We start from the raw sequence: 13,208 nt of genomic DNA on the forward strand, positions 1-13,208 counted from the left end.
ATGTTATCGAATAATTACCAAATTTTCGTCGATAGTACCTAAGACAATAAGCATTAAAACGATACTAAAAAGTGTGACCCTGGTGCTCGATTAGTCGTAAATAAATTACTAAAAAAAACGACATTACTTTCTTGCCAACCCAATAATATCATTCAAAAAGGCGGCTTCATGCCGACTTGCAAGATAAAAGATACAACACACATAACCAATCACTCACACCATCACAATGAAATGATGCACATAACAACTATACACCAGGACAAATAAATGGAGCCAACACCAAATGAACCGCATCAATTTCTGCAAATATATTTCATTTCGTCGATGGTGGTTAGTGCATAGTGTGCGGTGCATTATACAGGAAACACAATAGTTAAAGAGTGCAAGGATTCAATGCACCCTCCGTTAATGATGTTGCTAAAATTATTGTTGGCGATCCAACTAAGTCGCGAGACATTGTCCCTCAGCGAAGAAGCAATATCATGCATCGTGTAAACGAGTCACATCGTTTGTAAAATGCGTAACAATATCCAATCATTTATTGGCAAGGGCAAGACGGATACGACATCGTGCACTAATTATTGCTACTATTAGTTTCCATTACCAATTAACAAAACGAATAAGAATCTAAACGCAATGAATTACTATGCGTATCGTATGATGATTTGTACACATGAGGAGAATGTCATTCTGAAGTGCCGTCGGCTATTCCAGCAACCCGCTGTCGACATGTATGTCAAAGTCGAGACCAAACGTTTAGCGTTCATCCGATTCAATCAGCCAAAGCTACGATCTGAGGACTATTTAAATTCATGAAAGATATCCCACAGTTATACATTTAGTAGTGCATTCGGAAAATGGTCAAAGAGTTTACTTCTCTGAGGCTAATGCGTCACAACGAGCTGAGAGACCACCATCGACTAGCCTCTTTGTCATTTGTAAAGCAGATCCATTCGCAGCGACGCTGACTTACGTTTAAATGCTCAACAGATACACTTGGAATCAATCAACAAAGAAATTCCAACGTCGCAAACAAGGAACCCCAATTCCAGATTGACCACAGGTGTTTTCCACTGATGCACTAGGTCGCATGTACCATTGGTTACTGTACGAGTGTACTGTTCATCCTAGAATTGATGAATGTATTTATTTGCGACTGCTGTTGGTAAACATAAGTGGACCAAAATCATGTTCGCAATTATCATCACCTCATGTCATCCTTCACAATCAATTCAGTTCTAGAACAAATACAAAGACGACATATGTGAAGATAATTTGCATCGCTTGCGCATTCAAACAAATAATCCTGACATCCAAATAACCGAAGAAATCTACAATGAAGGATTGATTCTGATGAGCACCAATGTTTGACAATTGCAAACAAGCTACTTATTGAAGTAGGAATGCATTTAACCAAGCATTTGGTCGAGAGCTGCAATACAATGTTGATACATTGCAGGAATTCGTTCGAAATAATTTGCTGATTCTGAATGAACATCAAAAACAAGTATCCAAAACATTAAATCCAGCGGTGGACAATAATAGTGGTGGGGTGAGAGCAAAATGGCACATAAGAAATCACTTCACACTGAAAGATCTTCGGCGAAATAATAACATCTTTGGCGGCTTAATGATATTGTTGGCAGACGTTGCGATGCGACATCTGGATTAATTACTCTTACCAACAACTTTTGATGATTTGTAGACTCTCAATTAGCTCTTATTGAAAATGTTTCTGTGTTACTTAAAGCGACACAGTCTTGCCTCTCAGATTTCCAAGATATTGGTCCACCTGCTAACATGAATACGAACCCAGTGTAGGATCGACGTGTTCCGACATCTCCGCCCCAATGATATATATCGGGCCTTGATGTTAGGGCCAGCCACATCAGTTCCCCAATGACTGATTAATACTCTGCTGGATCTTCCAGCACGCAATCCGATTTTCAGCAAGCTATTTAAAAACCAGGGTCCAAAGGAGTTGCCACAGGTCGAAAATTAAGCATATTGTCTCTCTCAAGCATGTCCTTAAAATAGAGCTGCTGGTTTACTTGTATAGCTCCGAACTCGCCTTCTCGCTTTATCTGCATTCCTAGGAACATTTCCAGTTGACCCTTATCTACGCACTCGAACTTCATGGCAATCTTTGTCTTGATGTCAATTATGTCTTCAAATCATCAACGTAGATAAGTATCATGCAAAGTCGGTCATCTACATCCATCTTGTACAAACATGGCTAGTTCTGACAAGGGGTAAATCCTATATCGCATAGGGCTTCGTTCAACTTTCCATGCCACCCCCTTCCTGCTTGCTTTAAGCCATAGATTGCCTTGTTCAATCGTAAGACTTTTGTGATGATACCGCGTCAATGTATCCCTCAGGCTGTTTCATATAGACAACATCGGTTAACTCGCTATTTAGGTAGGCCGTGCACACATCCATTTGGTGCAAGTAAAGTTTCAGCTCCGCAGCCAAGGCCAGGACCAAACGTATTGTCTCGTATCGACAGACTGGCGAATACGTTTCCTTAAAGTTAACTCCATATCTTTGCAAACAACCCTTGGCTACAAGGCAAGATTTATAGCGCTGCTCGTTTCCACTGCTGTCCCTCTTAATGGTATAGGTACACCCACTTACAGCCAATCGCTTGCTGTCCCTTGGGTAAATCGGTCAGGATCCAAGTACCATTTTTTACCAGCGAAGTGTATTCCTTTTCCATGGATTCTTCCCAGTAAGAAGTCTACTTTCCAATTGTGGCTTCTTTGTATGCACCAGGAAGTAAGAACTCTTGTGTAGCCATAAAGTTCAGAACGTTGTATTGCTTTCTCGAACGGCCGGGCTTGCCAGTTCGCACCATCTTTGGTCTACCAGGACCGATCCGCACGCCTTCCATCTGATGTCCGTCTGCCTCACGATTCTCATCGTCATTCTGGAACTCCGTCGGCATGTCCTCCGACTCGGATTCAGCCTCCTCTGCGCTTTGGAATTCTTCGCTTAAAGTGTCTTCCTTTTCGAAACGATCTGGCTGCATTTTGTCTGTTTTGGTTTCGAAAGAACGGGATGGCTCAGTATTCAAAGGAAAATTTGTAGTCGTACTCTCTTCGAATAAAACATCACGTTTTTCGATGACTTCGCGTGCCTCCTTATCATACAGCCTGTATGCCTTTGAGACGAGCGAGTATCCTACCAGTTTATATTCCCTTCCTTTTGCTTGGAACTTACTGTGCCGTGTTTTATCTAAAGCGACCGCTATAGATCCAAATGTTCGCATTCCGGAAACACTGGGTTTCTTCCCGTACCATGCTTCATAAGGTGTTTTGCCAATCAAAGCGGATGTTGGCGACCTGTTCCATATGCAGCAAGCAGTTTGGATAGCTTCTGCCCACAAAAATTCAGCTAGATCCGCGTGTACGTGCACGTGGCACGTTCTGCCACACTATTTTGTTGGGGCGTATATGGCACCATATGGCAGCTGACGTAGGATTCCATGTTCTCTCAAGTATTCATCAAAACGCCTGTTCACAAACTCGCCGCCATTATCGCTTCTCAGGGACTTTATTCTCTTTCCAGTTTGCCGCTCTGCCATATTTTTGAATTCCACAAATTTGCTGAAAACTTCATCTTTAGACTTGAGGAAGTACGTAAACATTCGCCAGGACATGTCATCAACAAATAACAAGAAATATGCAAAGCCACCGAGAAAACGTTTTTGGAAAGGCCCACAAACATCTGTGTGCACAAGTTCTAAATGACCTTTGGCTCTGTTTTCCGAAGGCGTTGGAAATGGCTGTGAGTGGATCTTACATTTCATGCACGTCAGACATGAATGCGTTTCTGAGAAATTTACATTTTCCAATCCTGAAACCATTCCTTGTTTCGAGAGATTCATCAGGCTAGCGTAGTTCAAATGGCCATATCTATTATGCCAAACACTGGCATCGGTTTGCTCCGAAGCAAAGATTCCGTTCAGACTCAATCATGAAGAGCTTATTCGTCTTGAATGCCTCCAAAATGTTTTCGCCATCCTGACTTACAGTTGCCTTTCCTTGATCGAACGTCACTGTACATCCTCGTTCGATGGCCCTTGTGACTGAAATGAAGTTTCCTTTCATCCCTGGCACATGCAGAGCATTCTCCCGCTTTAGCTCGCAGAATCCTGTGTGGAGTATGACGCTACCCTGGCCGACTGCCTTTATGACGCTGTTGTCTGCCAGAGTTACATCCTCGGCATGAGAAATGTAGTCTGTAAACATACTCTTCACGCAACACATATGTGTGGTTGCGCCTGAATCCATACACAATCTCCAGGTCATTTGCTTCAGCCGCCGCCAGAACCGTGAATGACTTAGTGATGTTCTGCTTTTCCGTTTTTTCCTTTCTCTTGACTTTGCATTCCCTCTTGTAATGACCACGCTGGCCGCAATTGTAGCACTGTACATTTGCCTTCTTTTTCTGCAAAGCATCAGCCGGAGTCTGCTCCCCTTTGGCGTGGAATGCCAGTTGCTCGTTTCGAGAAGGTCCTGGTTCGCTTGCCCTGCGTTCTCCTTCTTCTAGCAACTTGATCTTCAACCGCTCCAGACATGACAGCTTGTCTCGAGTTTCCATGGCGATGACAAAGTTCTCATAATCTTTGGGTAGACTAGAGAGCAAGATTATCACAGCGAGCTCGTCCCCTATGTCGATGTCTACCTTCGAAAGCTTGTTTACAGTTGAACAAAATGTATTGACGTACTCGCACATACTGTCCTCACCTGTCATTTGCAAGCCAAGCAATTTTTTGTAGAGCGACACCTTTCTAGCAGGTCCGCTTGGCTCATGCACATCCTTCACCAGTGTCCAAGCATCCGTTGCTGTTGTGCAGTTCTTCAGGTAGCCTAACTGCGTAGGCCTCACGCTCAAAGTGACCATAACCAAAGCCTTCTCGTTAAGTGCATCCCAGTTAAGAGGCTCCTCATCTAGTCTCAATTCGTTCACGACCTTCCATACCTCCGCATGCACCAGCACGCTTCGCATTTGGATGGACCAAGTATCATAATTCCCGGTATCCAACTTTTCTATTTGATAGAACGAACTCATTTTCTCCACGTGCTTTCTAGAAAATTCTTGCACTCCTGTGCCTTTCAACGCCTGCCGGTCAACCACACACAAATCTCTATCCGCCCGCACTCGCGTGATCTGGGCCCATAACCTGATGAAGATTGTGTTCCAAATGGATGTGGATTTTAAGCGTCCATTCGCTGGAGAGTTGTACAAAAAGCGTCAATGAGACCAAACAGTATCAAAACTAAATATACAGAGTCACATTGTTTCGGTATTTTAACATTGTGTTACCATATTGTTACAAAATATCATTAAATGACTTTTTATCACTAAATTCAACTGCAATACACAAACACTACTTCACATTAAGAAAGCAACAGTCATAACAAAAATAAAGTATGGCTTAATCCTATACGGGCACACTCCCAAAAGCGTCCTAAACAAACTAAAAACACCTTTTAACACTGCAATTTTACTAGCCTTGGTGCCTTGGTGCCTACCGAACCACACCCATAAATAACTTGCTATATGAAGCCAATATCCTCCCACTAGAACAAAAACGAGACTTTCAAACAGCCTTTTCTACAAAAAAACCTTATACTTTCCAAAGATACAACAATACCCACACTCATCAAACTTCAAAAACACCCATCAACCAAAGACCGCACAATAGATCTCTACCAATCATTAAATTTACCATACGAACCAACAAAGCTACACAAATGGTGGATTCACCATGGGATCATCCCAACCTCACAGATACAACATTTAGAGCACACAAAAAAAAAAACAAAACACAATAATTTTAAAACAAGAGCAAAATGGAAAAATATATTAATAAATAAGTTAAAATGGACATTTTTTATGTATTATAAACCGGCTTACCTTATTAGCATTTTTCCAAGCGTCCTCTAGAACTTTTGGATGAGTCCAAATCTGTATAAATATGGAATTTAATATTTGCACACCTTTTTAATTCTTAACACATACCTTTCGTAAGACTGTATAATCAGTTATGAGACTTTTACCGCGACTATCTCCACGGCTCGCTATTGCTTCCAATATAAATTCATAGAGAGTATTCTATAAAACAAAGAAAGTTCATGATACTATTGTACTTTTTGTTTATTTCAATTAGGAAAATTTTTTTTTTTTTAAATTTATTTTTATAAAAAACACAGAAGAAGTCACTTTAGACCCTATGAGGAAATACATAAAAATTTTTGACCAGCATTACCATTTAAGTGAAAGTGAAAAGTGTACGAGTATATATTCTTAGTTATCACCACTATCTTGACTCTCAGTTTTAAAATTATCTCGCTGAGACCTGACCAAAAGTTGTTTTGTTATTAAACGCAGTACATAAATCTGATCAAGGAGAGATACAAAAATTAATGTTACAAAAATGATAAAACCAGGCGTGATTGAATATTTGAGACTCTTTCAGACAATTTTTGCACTTCCTTCCCCTCAATCTTTTTGCTATAAGTATTGTAGATGATAAAAAAAGGTACTACAAAAGTTATATACCCTTGAAGTCATCAAAAACGTGGAACAAATGACATAAAGGCTAAACAACTATGTTTGATGATTTTTTTGTATTATTGACGATTGTTCATACGACAGCTATATCATATAGTGTCCGATTTTTATAAAATTTAATTCCAAATTTAAGCGTTGTTGAAAATTTCTATATTTTGAGAACCATGCTTTTCTGATAAGTTTTGAACGGATCACCCAGACCATTTTTTTTATATTCAGAAAAATACATTAATATATATACATATATAGTAGGGGAGACCGGGGGGTCATGAGACACGGGGGTCGTGAGACGCGCTTACAGCCCTGAACTAAAAAGCGCGACATCTACCAGCTGACTTCGAAACTTCTTGCTTGTTTCCAATCTTCATATCCACATCACAAATATTCCGCTCATGCCGATTCCTTATGTGTTCCCAAATCGCAACTCCAATTTTGTGATCGAAAGTTTTGTAGACCGTTCGTGTTAGCTGTCTTTTCGCTTTGTTTTACAAGCTATTGGCGAGAGTGCATACATCCGAAACATTCCTTGGTGAGTAGCCTTTTGACACACGGAACAAATTTTGCATAAACATTTAATGCGTCCGTAAAGCGATTGATGTCAATGTTTTTGTGGCTGCTAAAAAAAGAGGTTGCTATCGAGAAAAAGTCGAAATCTTTTTAATTTGAATAAATTGTAGACCACAAAAGATGCCTTATTAAAGATTAAAATAAACAATTTTGATAAAATGAAGCCATTTTCATTCTTATAAATTTGTGTCTCACAACCCCCCGAACCTTGCGAAAATCCATAAAAAACAACTTTTGAGCAGGTAGGCAAAACTTGAAGGTCGAACTAAAATTTCAACTAATTATACTCTTGTCTGAGTGAAATTACACTGAACTATGATTTAAAAATTTGTACGGGCAGAGAAATGGCTTTTCTATTATATTTTTTGTCAAAAAACAAAACCCGTCTCAAAACCCCCGGTCTCCCCTATGTATAATAAAAATAATTTATATATGTATAATAATATATCTATCAAACCTCTTTGAGATAAGACAGCTCTCACAAGCCTCTAAAAAAAAGATGAAAAAGTGCATAAAACAGAATTCGCAAAAAACAAAAACAAACACATAAAACACAAGTTCAACGGTCGGGCGCCAGCCCAATAAAAACCAACAAAAGATAAATCGCCGAATATAGGCAATACATAAATATACCATAAACAGCTAGGCGAACCAAAATACATAGAAAAAAACAGAACTGACAATAAGTCTTTTGAAAATGTATCACCCTTCCTAATTAAAAAAAACCAATGATTTTGCTTGCGGAGAGGAAGTTGAGTCATGCAAAAATACTCGAGTTGGCAACTTATTGGTTAAAACTAAGAACGCCTTTCAGTCCAACGAGTTACTTAGACTGCAAAACATAACAGACATTGAAGTAAAAGCCACCGAACACAAAACTTTAAACTTCTCGTCATATACTGCAATGAATTACGGAACATAGATGAAACAAAATACTAAACGAATTAAAACTCAAAAAGTCACCGAAATACGTAAAAACCTAACAAAACAAAACCAATCAATGGTAGAAACTGGATTAATTTTAATCACATTCCAAACCCTTACACTCCCAGACTTCCTAAACGTTGGGTACGAAAAGATTCGCTTACGCCCATATATTCCACAACCATTAAGATGCAAAAATGCCTACGATTTGGACACCCGACTTCAACTTGCAAAAGCTCTGCGGAGCTTTGCAAGAATTGCTCCGAGCAAGTACACACCGAAGAAAACGATAAATGCAACAGGAAAAAAAAAAAATGCATTACCAGCAAAAAAAAATTTTCGAAGCAGGCTCAAAACATAGCCCTCTAAACCGCAATTGTCCAACATTTATAAAACAAAAAGAACTGATCCCAATAAAAACTATACAAAAAGTGGATCACAAAACAGCACAAGAAATATACTACACTCGTCGCAACCAACATCTCAGCACCAGCTTTGCATCTGTTGTATCTACCCTGCAGTTCTGGCTGTCACCTGGTGTCTCGTGGCATTCAAGCAATCAATGTGCAGGAAAGGAAAAGGAACATTCCTAAGTTTCCCCCTTTTTCTCACTCTTATAATACGATTTCGTTGCTTCCACCCGACGGCGGCACGACTCCAAATTTGTCTTCTATTCTTTCGTTTTTCTAATTGCACTGTTGTCATTCTCCGTTAGAAACAAAAAATTGGTTTTCGATGGAAAATACGGTTAAGGGGCGCTCGACTTATGTATACTCATTTGATGTTAAAGTTCTTAAAATATTAAATATAATATAATATATAAGATTATATACATATATAATATATTTTATACATACAACATTATTTAAATTATTGAACCAAGATAACCATAACATAACATTGATTGCAAATATAGATAATAACTCGCGTGTCATTTATGGTCGGTTATACCCAAAAAGAAGGTATACTGAAAGGGTGAAAAATAAAATTGAACTGCCCATTCTTTTGCGTTGTGCGTTGAACAGTTAGTTGTGAAATTACTTAATTTGCGCAACGGGCAGCGGAATTGTTTAAAAATCATGTAAGTGTCGTTAAGATTAAAAAAATATTATGTAATTTATTACAAACTTATTTAAATCTTTTTAGGATTCAGCCTGTATGCACGATAAATTCTTTTGAAAGGTGAGTTGGCTTTAAATTAAAAAAAAGTAATACATAAATAATATGTAATAATACAAATATTTTTTGTACCATAGATTGACGCAAAACAGCCGATGTCCTGCAAATATTCCACATAAATGGTAAACAAAAACTTTCTAATTTCATATTATTTATGTACTTATCTCTTATTTTCCACTATTTTTTTCACACTTCTATTCTCTTTAACCAGGGGATTCCTTGACAAAAAATCTACGTGTGCCATTCGTTCTGCCTTCTTATATTGGATGTCAAAATCAAACGACTGTAAAAAGGCCCACCATCTATGCACCTTCGGCAATAGGTCTAATTTTGTACGACTAGCTTTCAGTGAGTTGCAATCAGTAAACACTACAAATTTTCGCCCCTGTAAATAATGACGGAAATGTTTAATGGCATTGCCAACTGCCAAAGTCTCAAGTTCGTAAGAGTGGTATTTTGATTCAGCAGGTGATGTGCATTTACTAAAATATTCAACAACATGGGGCTTTTTATTTATTCTATGTAGCAATACTGTTCAACATTTATATTGGAAAGAATTTGCATTGTGCTACAGATGAAGTCGTTACCTATGCCATTCAGTTTTACAATATTATTAAGTCTTTTCCTTTAAATTTCTCTGCAACACTTTCCTTAACTAATGAGCACTCTGCTCCGGAGTCAAAGCAAAATGGAATGAGCTCACCGGATACATTTATTTTTCCCTTTGGCGAGGCCACAGTGCAAGAGTCCACACGCTTTTCGTACATCTTCTTCTTCTTCTATATATGAGGTCGACTGTTGTACACCAGGCTGAGGCGTCTGCTCCGGCACCATCGGGATTAAATTTTGGTAAGGTGACATGCGTAGCCTTATCGTCCGCTGCCGAAGTTCTTGGTGTCTGCATAGATTTTATTGGCTCCATCAGGGTTCGGTTCTGGGCTTCCAACGCTGCCATATATTGTCCAGGAGTATTGTCTGTAGGCTAGGCGAATCCCACTTCTGATGTCGGAGGGTCGTTTGTCTTTTCCATCACTTTAACTAAAATCCTCAGCAGCAAGTTCCGTTCGATTGTCAGGCGCTTTCTGAACTGACTTCCCAAGAGTCTACTTTCCAAATTTATACTTTCTACTCAATTCTTATACATTGTTAGCCATCTCTTTCTAACATGTATGTCAGCGCTTAACAAACAGACCTCACTTGGCAGCAGTCTAAATCTGTCCTGCTCTGCCATGCTTTCACTCAATTTCTAACTTCCTTTTTTAATTGTCCCTGCTTCACATTAAAGAAGGCCCCGCTTCACCTGTTCTGACCAAGAGAACAAAGTAGGCCCCATTTCATTCGATCCGACATATACATTATATTTAATATTTGAAGAACTTTAACATCAAAAGAGTATACATAAGTCGAGCGCCCCTCAGCCGTATTTTCCATGGGAAACCAATTTTTTGTTTCTAACGGAGAATGACGACAGTGCAATTAGAAAAACGAAAGAATAGAAGACAAATTTGGAGTCGGGCCGCCGTCGGATGCAAGCAACGGAATCGTATTATAAGAGTGAGAAAGAGAGGGAAACTTAGGAATGTTTCTTTTCCTTTCCTACACATTGATGGCTTGAATGCCACGAGAAACCAGGTGACAGCCAGAACTGCAGGGTAATTATTAGAACTTTAGATTGCAAATCTATCACATAACGTCATTTGCAGTAAACGCAGATTTTTATCTATTTACAATATTATTAGCACTTACGCAGTGTATATACAGTGAGTTAAATTTATAAATAAACTTTATGAATTATATAATATTTTGTGATAAATTTTAAAGTCGTCCTGTTCTAAGCAGTTACTCGAAGTAAGTTATATATCTGTTATCTTTTTGTTTATTTACAAATTTTAGGCTAATTGGTTTGAAGGTTTGGTAGTTTTAATACTTACAAATAACATGCTGCATTTCAACTTGCCACTCGTCTTTTAATAATTCAATAAATCATTTTCCATAAAATAAAAATATTTGATATATTCGCTTTTCTAAATTTTAAGTTCAGAAACAAAATTTAATTAACTTGTAATATTTTAATGACAATTAAATTCCTAACATATTTTCCTTATTCCCTTTCGTTAAGTCTCGGAAATCTAAAGTTTTAGATATGTATAAATATAGACAAGACTGATAAATTAGTTCGCCAAAGAAGTTTCTCTTCTGACATGTGTACTTTGTACGCACGCACTTTTTTCAATCTCTCGTATGGGAGCTACTCGATATTGTCGCCCGATCCGGCCCGTTCCGACTTATATACTGCGTGCAATAACTACACAACTTTTGGTAAAGTTTCAGCAATATAGCTTTTAAACTGAGAGACTAGTTTGCGTAGAAACAGACAGAAGGACAGACGTATTTCGATTCAGATAGTGATGGTGATCAAGAATATATATACATAGGTATTTTATGGGGTCTGAGGTGTCTCCTTTACTGCGTTGCAAACTTCTGACTGAATTTATAAAATCCTTTTTCTCTGCAAGGGTATAACAATATGAAAAGATTTTGTTACTATAGATTACTATACTATAGTATATACCATAGTTACCTGCAAGGGTATATACTAGTAGTACACTATTATTACACCCAGGGTCGGATTAAGAATGTGGGGGCACAGGGCCGATCATTGTGTGGGAGCCTTTTGGCGGTCAGAAATGATTTACATTATGCAAAATAATTAAGTCTTCAATTCATTTTATTTATTTATTATCACAATTTTAACTTAGTCATCTAATACAGCGTACAAGAGTAGAGTACAACATAAGTAAATTGTTTAAAATTGCATCTGTACACAGTAAAAACAGACATACTTTCGAATTTTTATAAGAAAAAGACTTTTTACGGCATTTTTCATTCGCAAAATTCTTAACAGTATCATCAAAAGTATCGAACGAACCAGTCGATATTCTCCCATGCTCGAACGAAGTAGATTTTGATCAATTTAATTTTCGAAAACGATCTTTCACTCGTACAATTAGTCACCATCATCGATAGGTACAAACGCAACACGATTTCCGCATTAAAAAATTAAAAAAATTTGTTCGCATTTTTTGTGGAGGGCCCGTAAATGTGGGGGCAACCATCACTATTAGATTAATAAATGTGTTCATTTTGATCTATGATTGAATAAATAGATAAATAAAGGTTTTTAAATACGCACCTGTACTGACGTCATGGGAATGAACAAAACATATTCGAACTTTTGCGGTAAAAATGATTTTAGCAACTGTGCTTCTTTCCTCTGAAATCAAGTTGAAATTGAAAAAATTTATCAACAAAAAGTGTATAAAGTACATCGTCTGAATCTTTATCGTAATAGAGTTGCTTAGCATAATAAAAAACAAGAAAGGAAGCTAGCTTCGGCAAGCCGAAGCTTATATACCCTTGCAGTCATTAAATATGTCGAACAAAATACATAAAGGCTAATCAACATGGAAGCTTTGAAGATTTTTCTATTAATTTTCCATGTTGTTCATATGAGAGCTATATCATACAGATGACCGATTTGGATGAAATTTATTATGCAATTCAAGAGTAGTTAGAAAACTCTGAATTCCAAAAATCATGATTGTCTGATGAAAAACAACGATGTTATGATTTTATTTCCGTTATTTCTATATAGATTTTTCGATCTTTCCTATGGCAACTACAATATATGATATAATACTCCAATTTTGATGAAATTTTTTTTCTCGATTTAAGTGTATTTTAAAAATTTGTAGTTCCAAAAATCATGCCCGTGGGATTTAAAACAATCCAAACAAACCATTATTTACATATACAGGGGTGGCCATTTAAAGTTGACCCACTTGATTCTTAAAACAAAAACAAAAAAAGTGGACAATTTTTTTTTATTCCACAATCATTTATTTTGGTCCAAGAAGATTTTTTACAAATTATTATTAAAAATGATATCACGTAAA

General features: G+C 37.6%; 1 protein-coding gene across 2 annotated transcripts in view; it reads right to left on the reverse strand.

Moving 5' to 3' along the window:
- Window positions 1-13,208, reverse strand: part of LOC108101655 (transcriptional regulator ATRX homolog) — a 467,254-nt gene that overhangs the window by 194,073 nt on the left and 259,973 nt on the right. For both annotated transcript variants that reach the window (XR_006245477.1, XM_043208182.1), the window contains 3 exons: window positions 12,446-12,526; window positions 6,031-6,123; window positions 5,926-5,976 (listed from right to left, as the gene is read on the reverse strand). Coding sequence is in view for 1 of the 2 variants with exons in the window: in XM_043208182.1 (XP_043064117.1) it covers window positions 5,926-5,976; window positions 6,031-6,123; window positions 12,446-12,526 (225 nt within the window). In the remaining variant the exon portion in view is untranslated. The remainder of the gene's footprint in view (window positions 1-5,925; window positions 5,977-6,030; window positions 6,124-12,445; window positions 12,527-13,208) is intronic.

The sequence above is a fragment of the Drosophila ficusphila genome, unplaced genomic scaffold, assembly GCF_018152265.1.
Source record: "Drosophila ficusphila isolate 14025-0441.05 unplaced genomic scaffold, ASM1815226v1 contig_414, whole genome shotgun sequence".
NCBI classification, from domain to species: Eukaryota; Metazoa; Arthropoda; class Insecta; order Diptera; family Drosophilidae; genus Drosophila; species Drosophila ficusphila.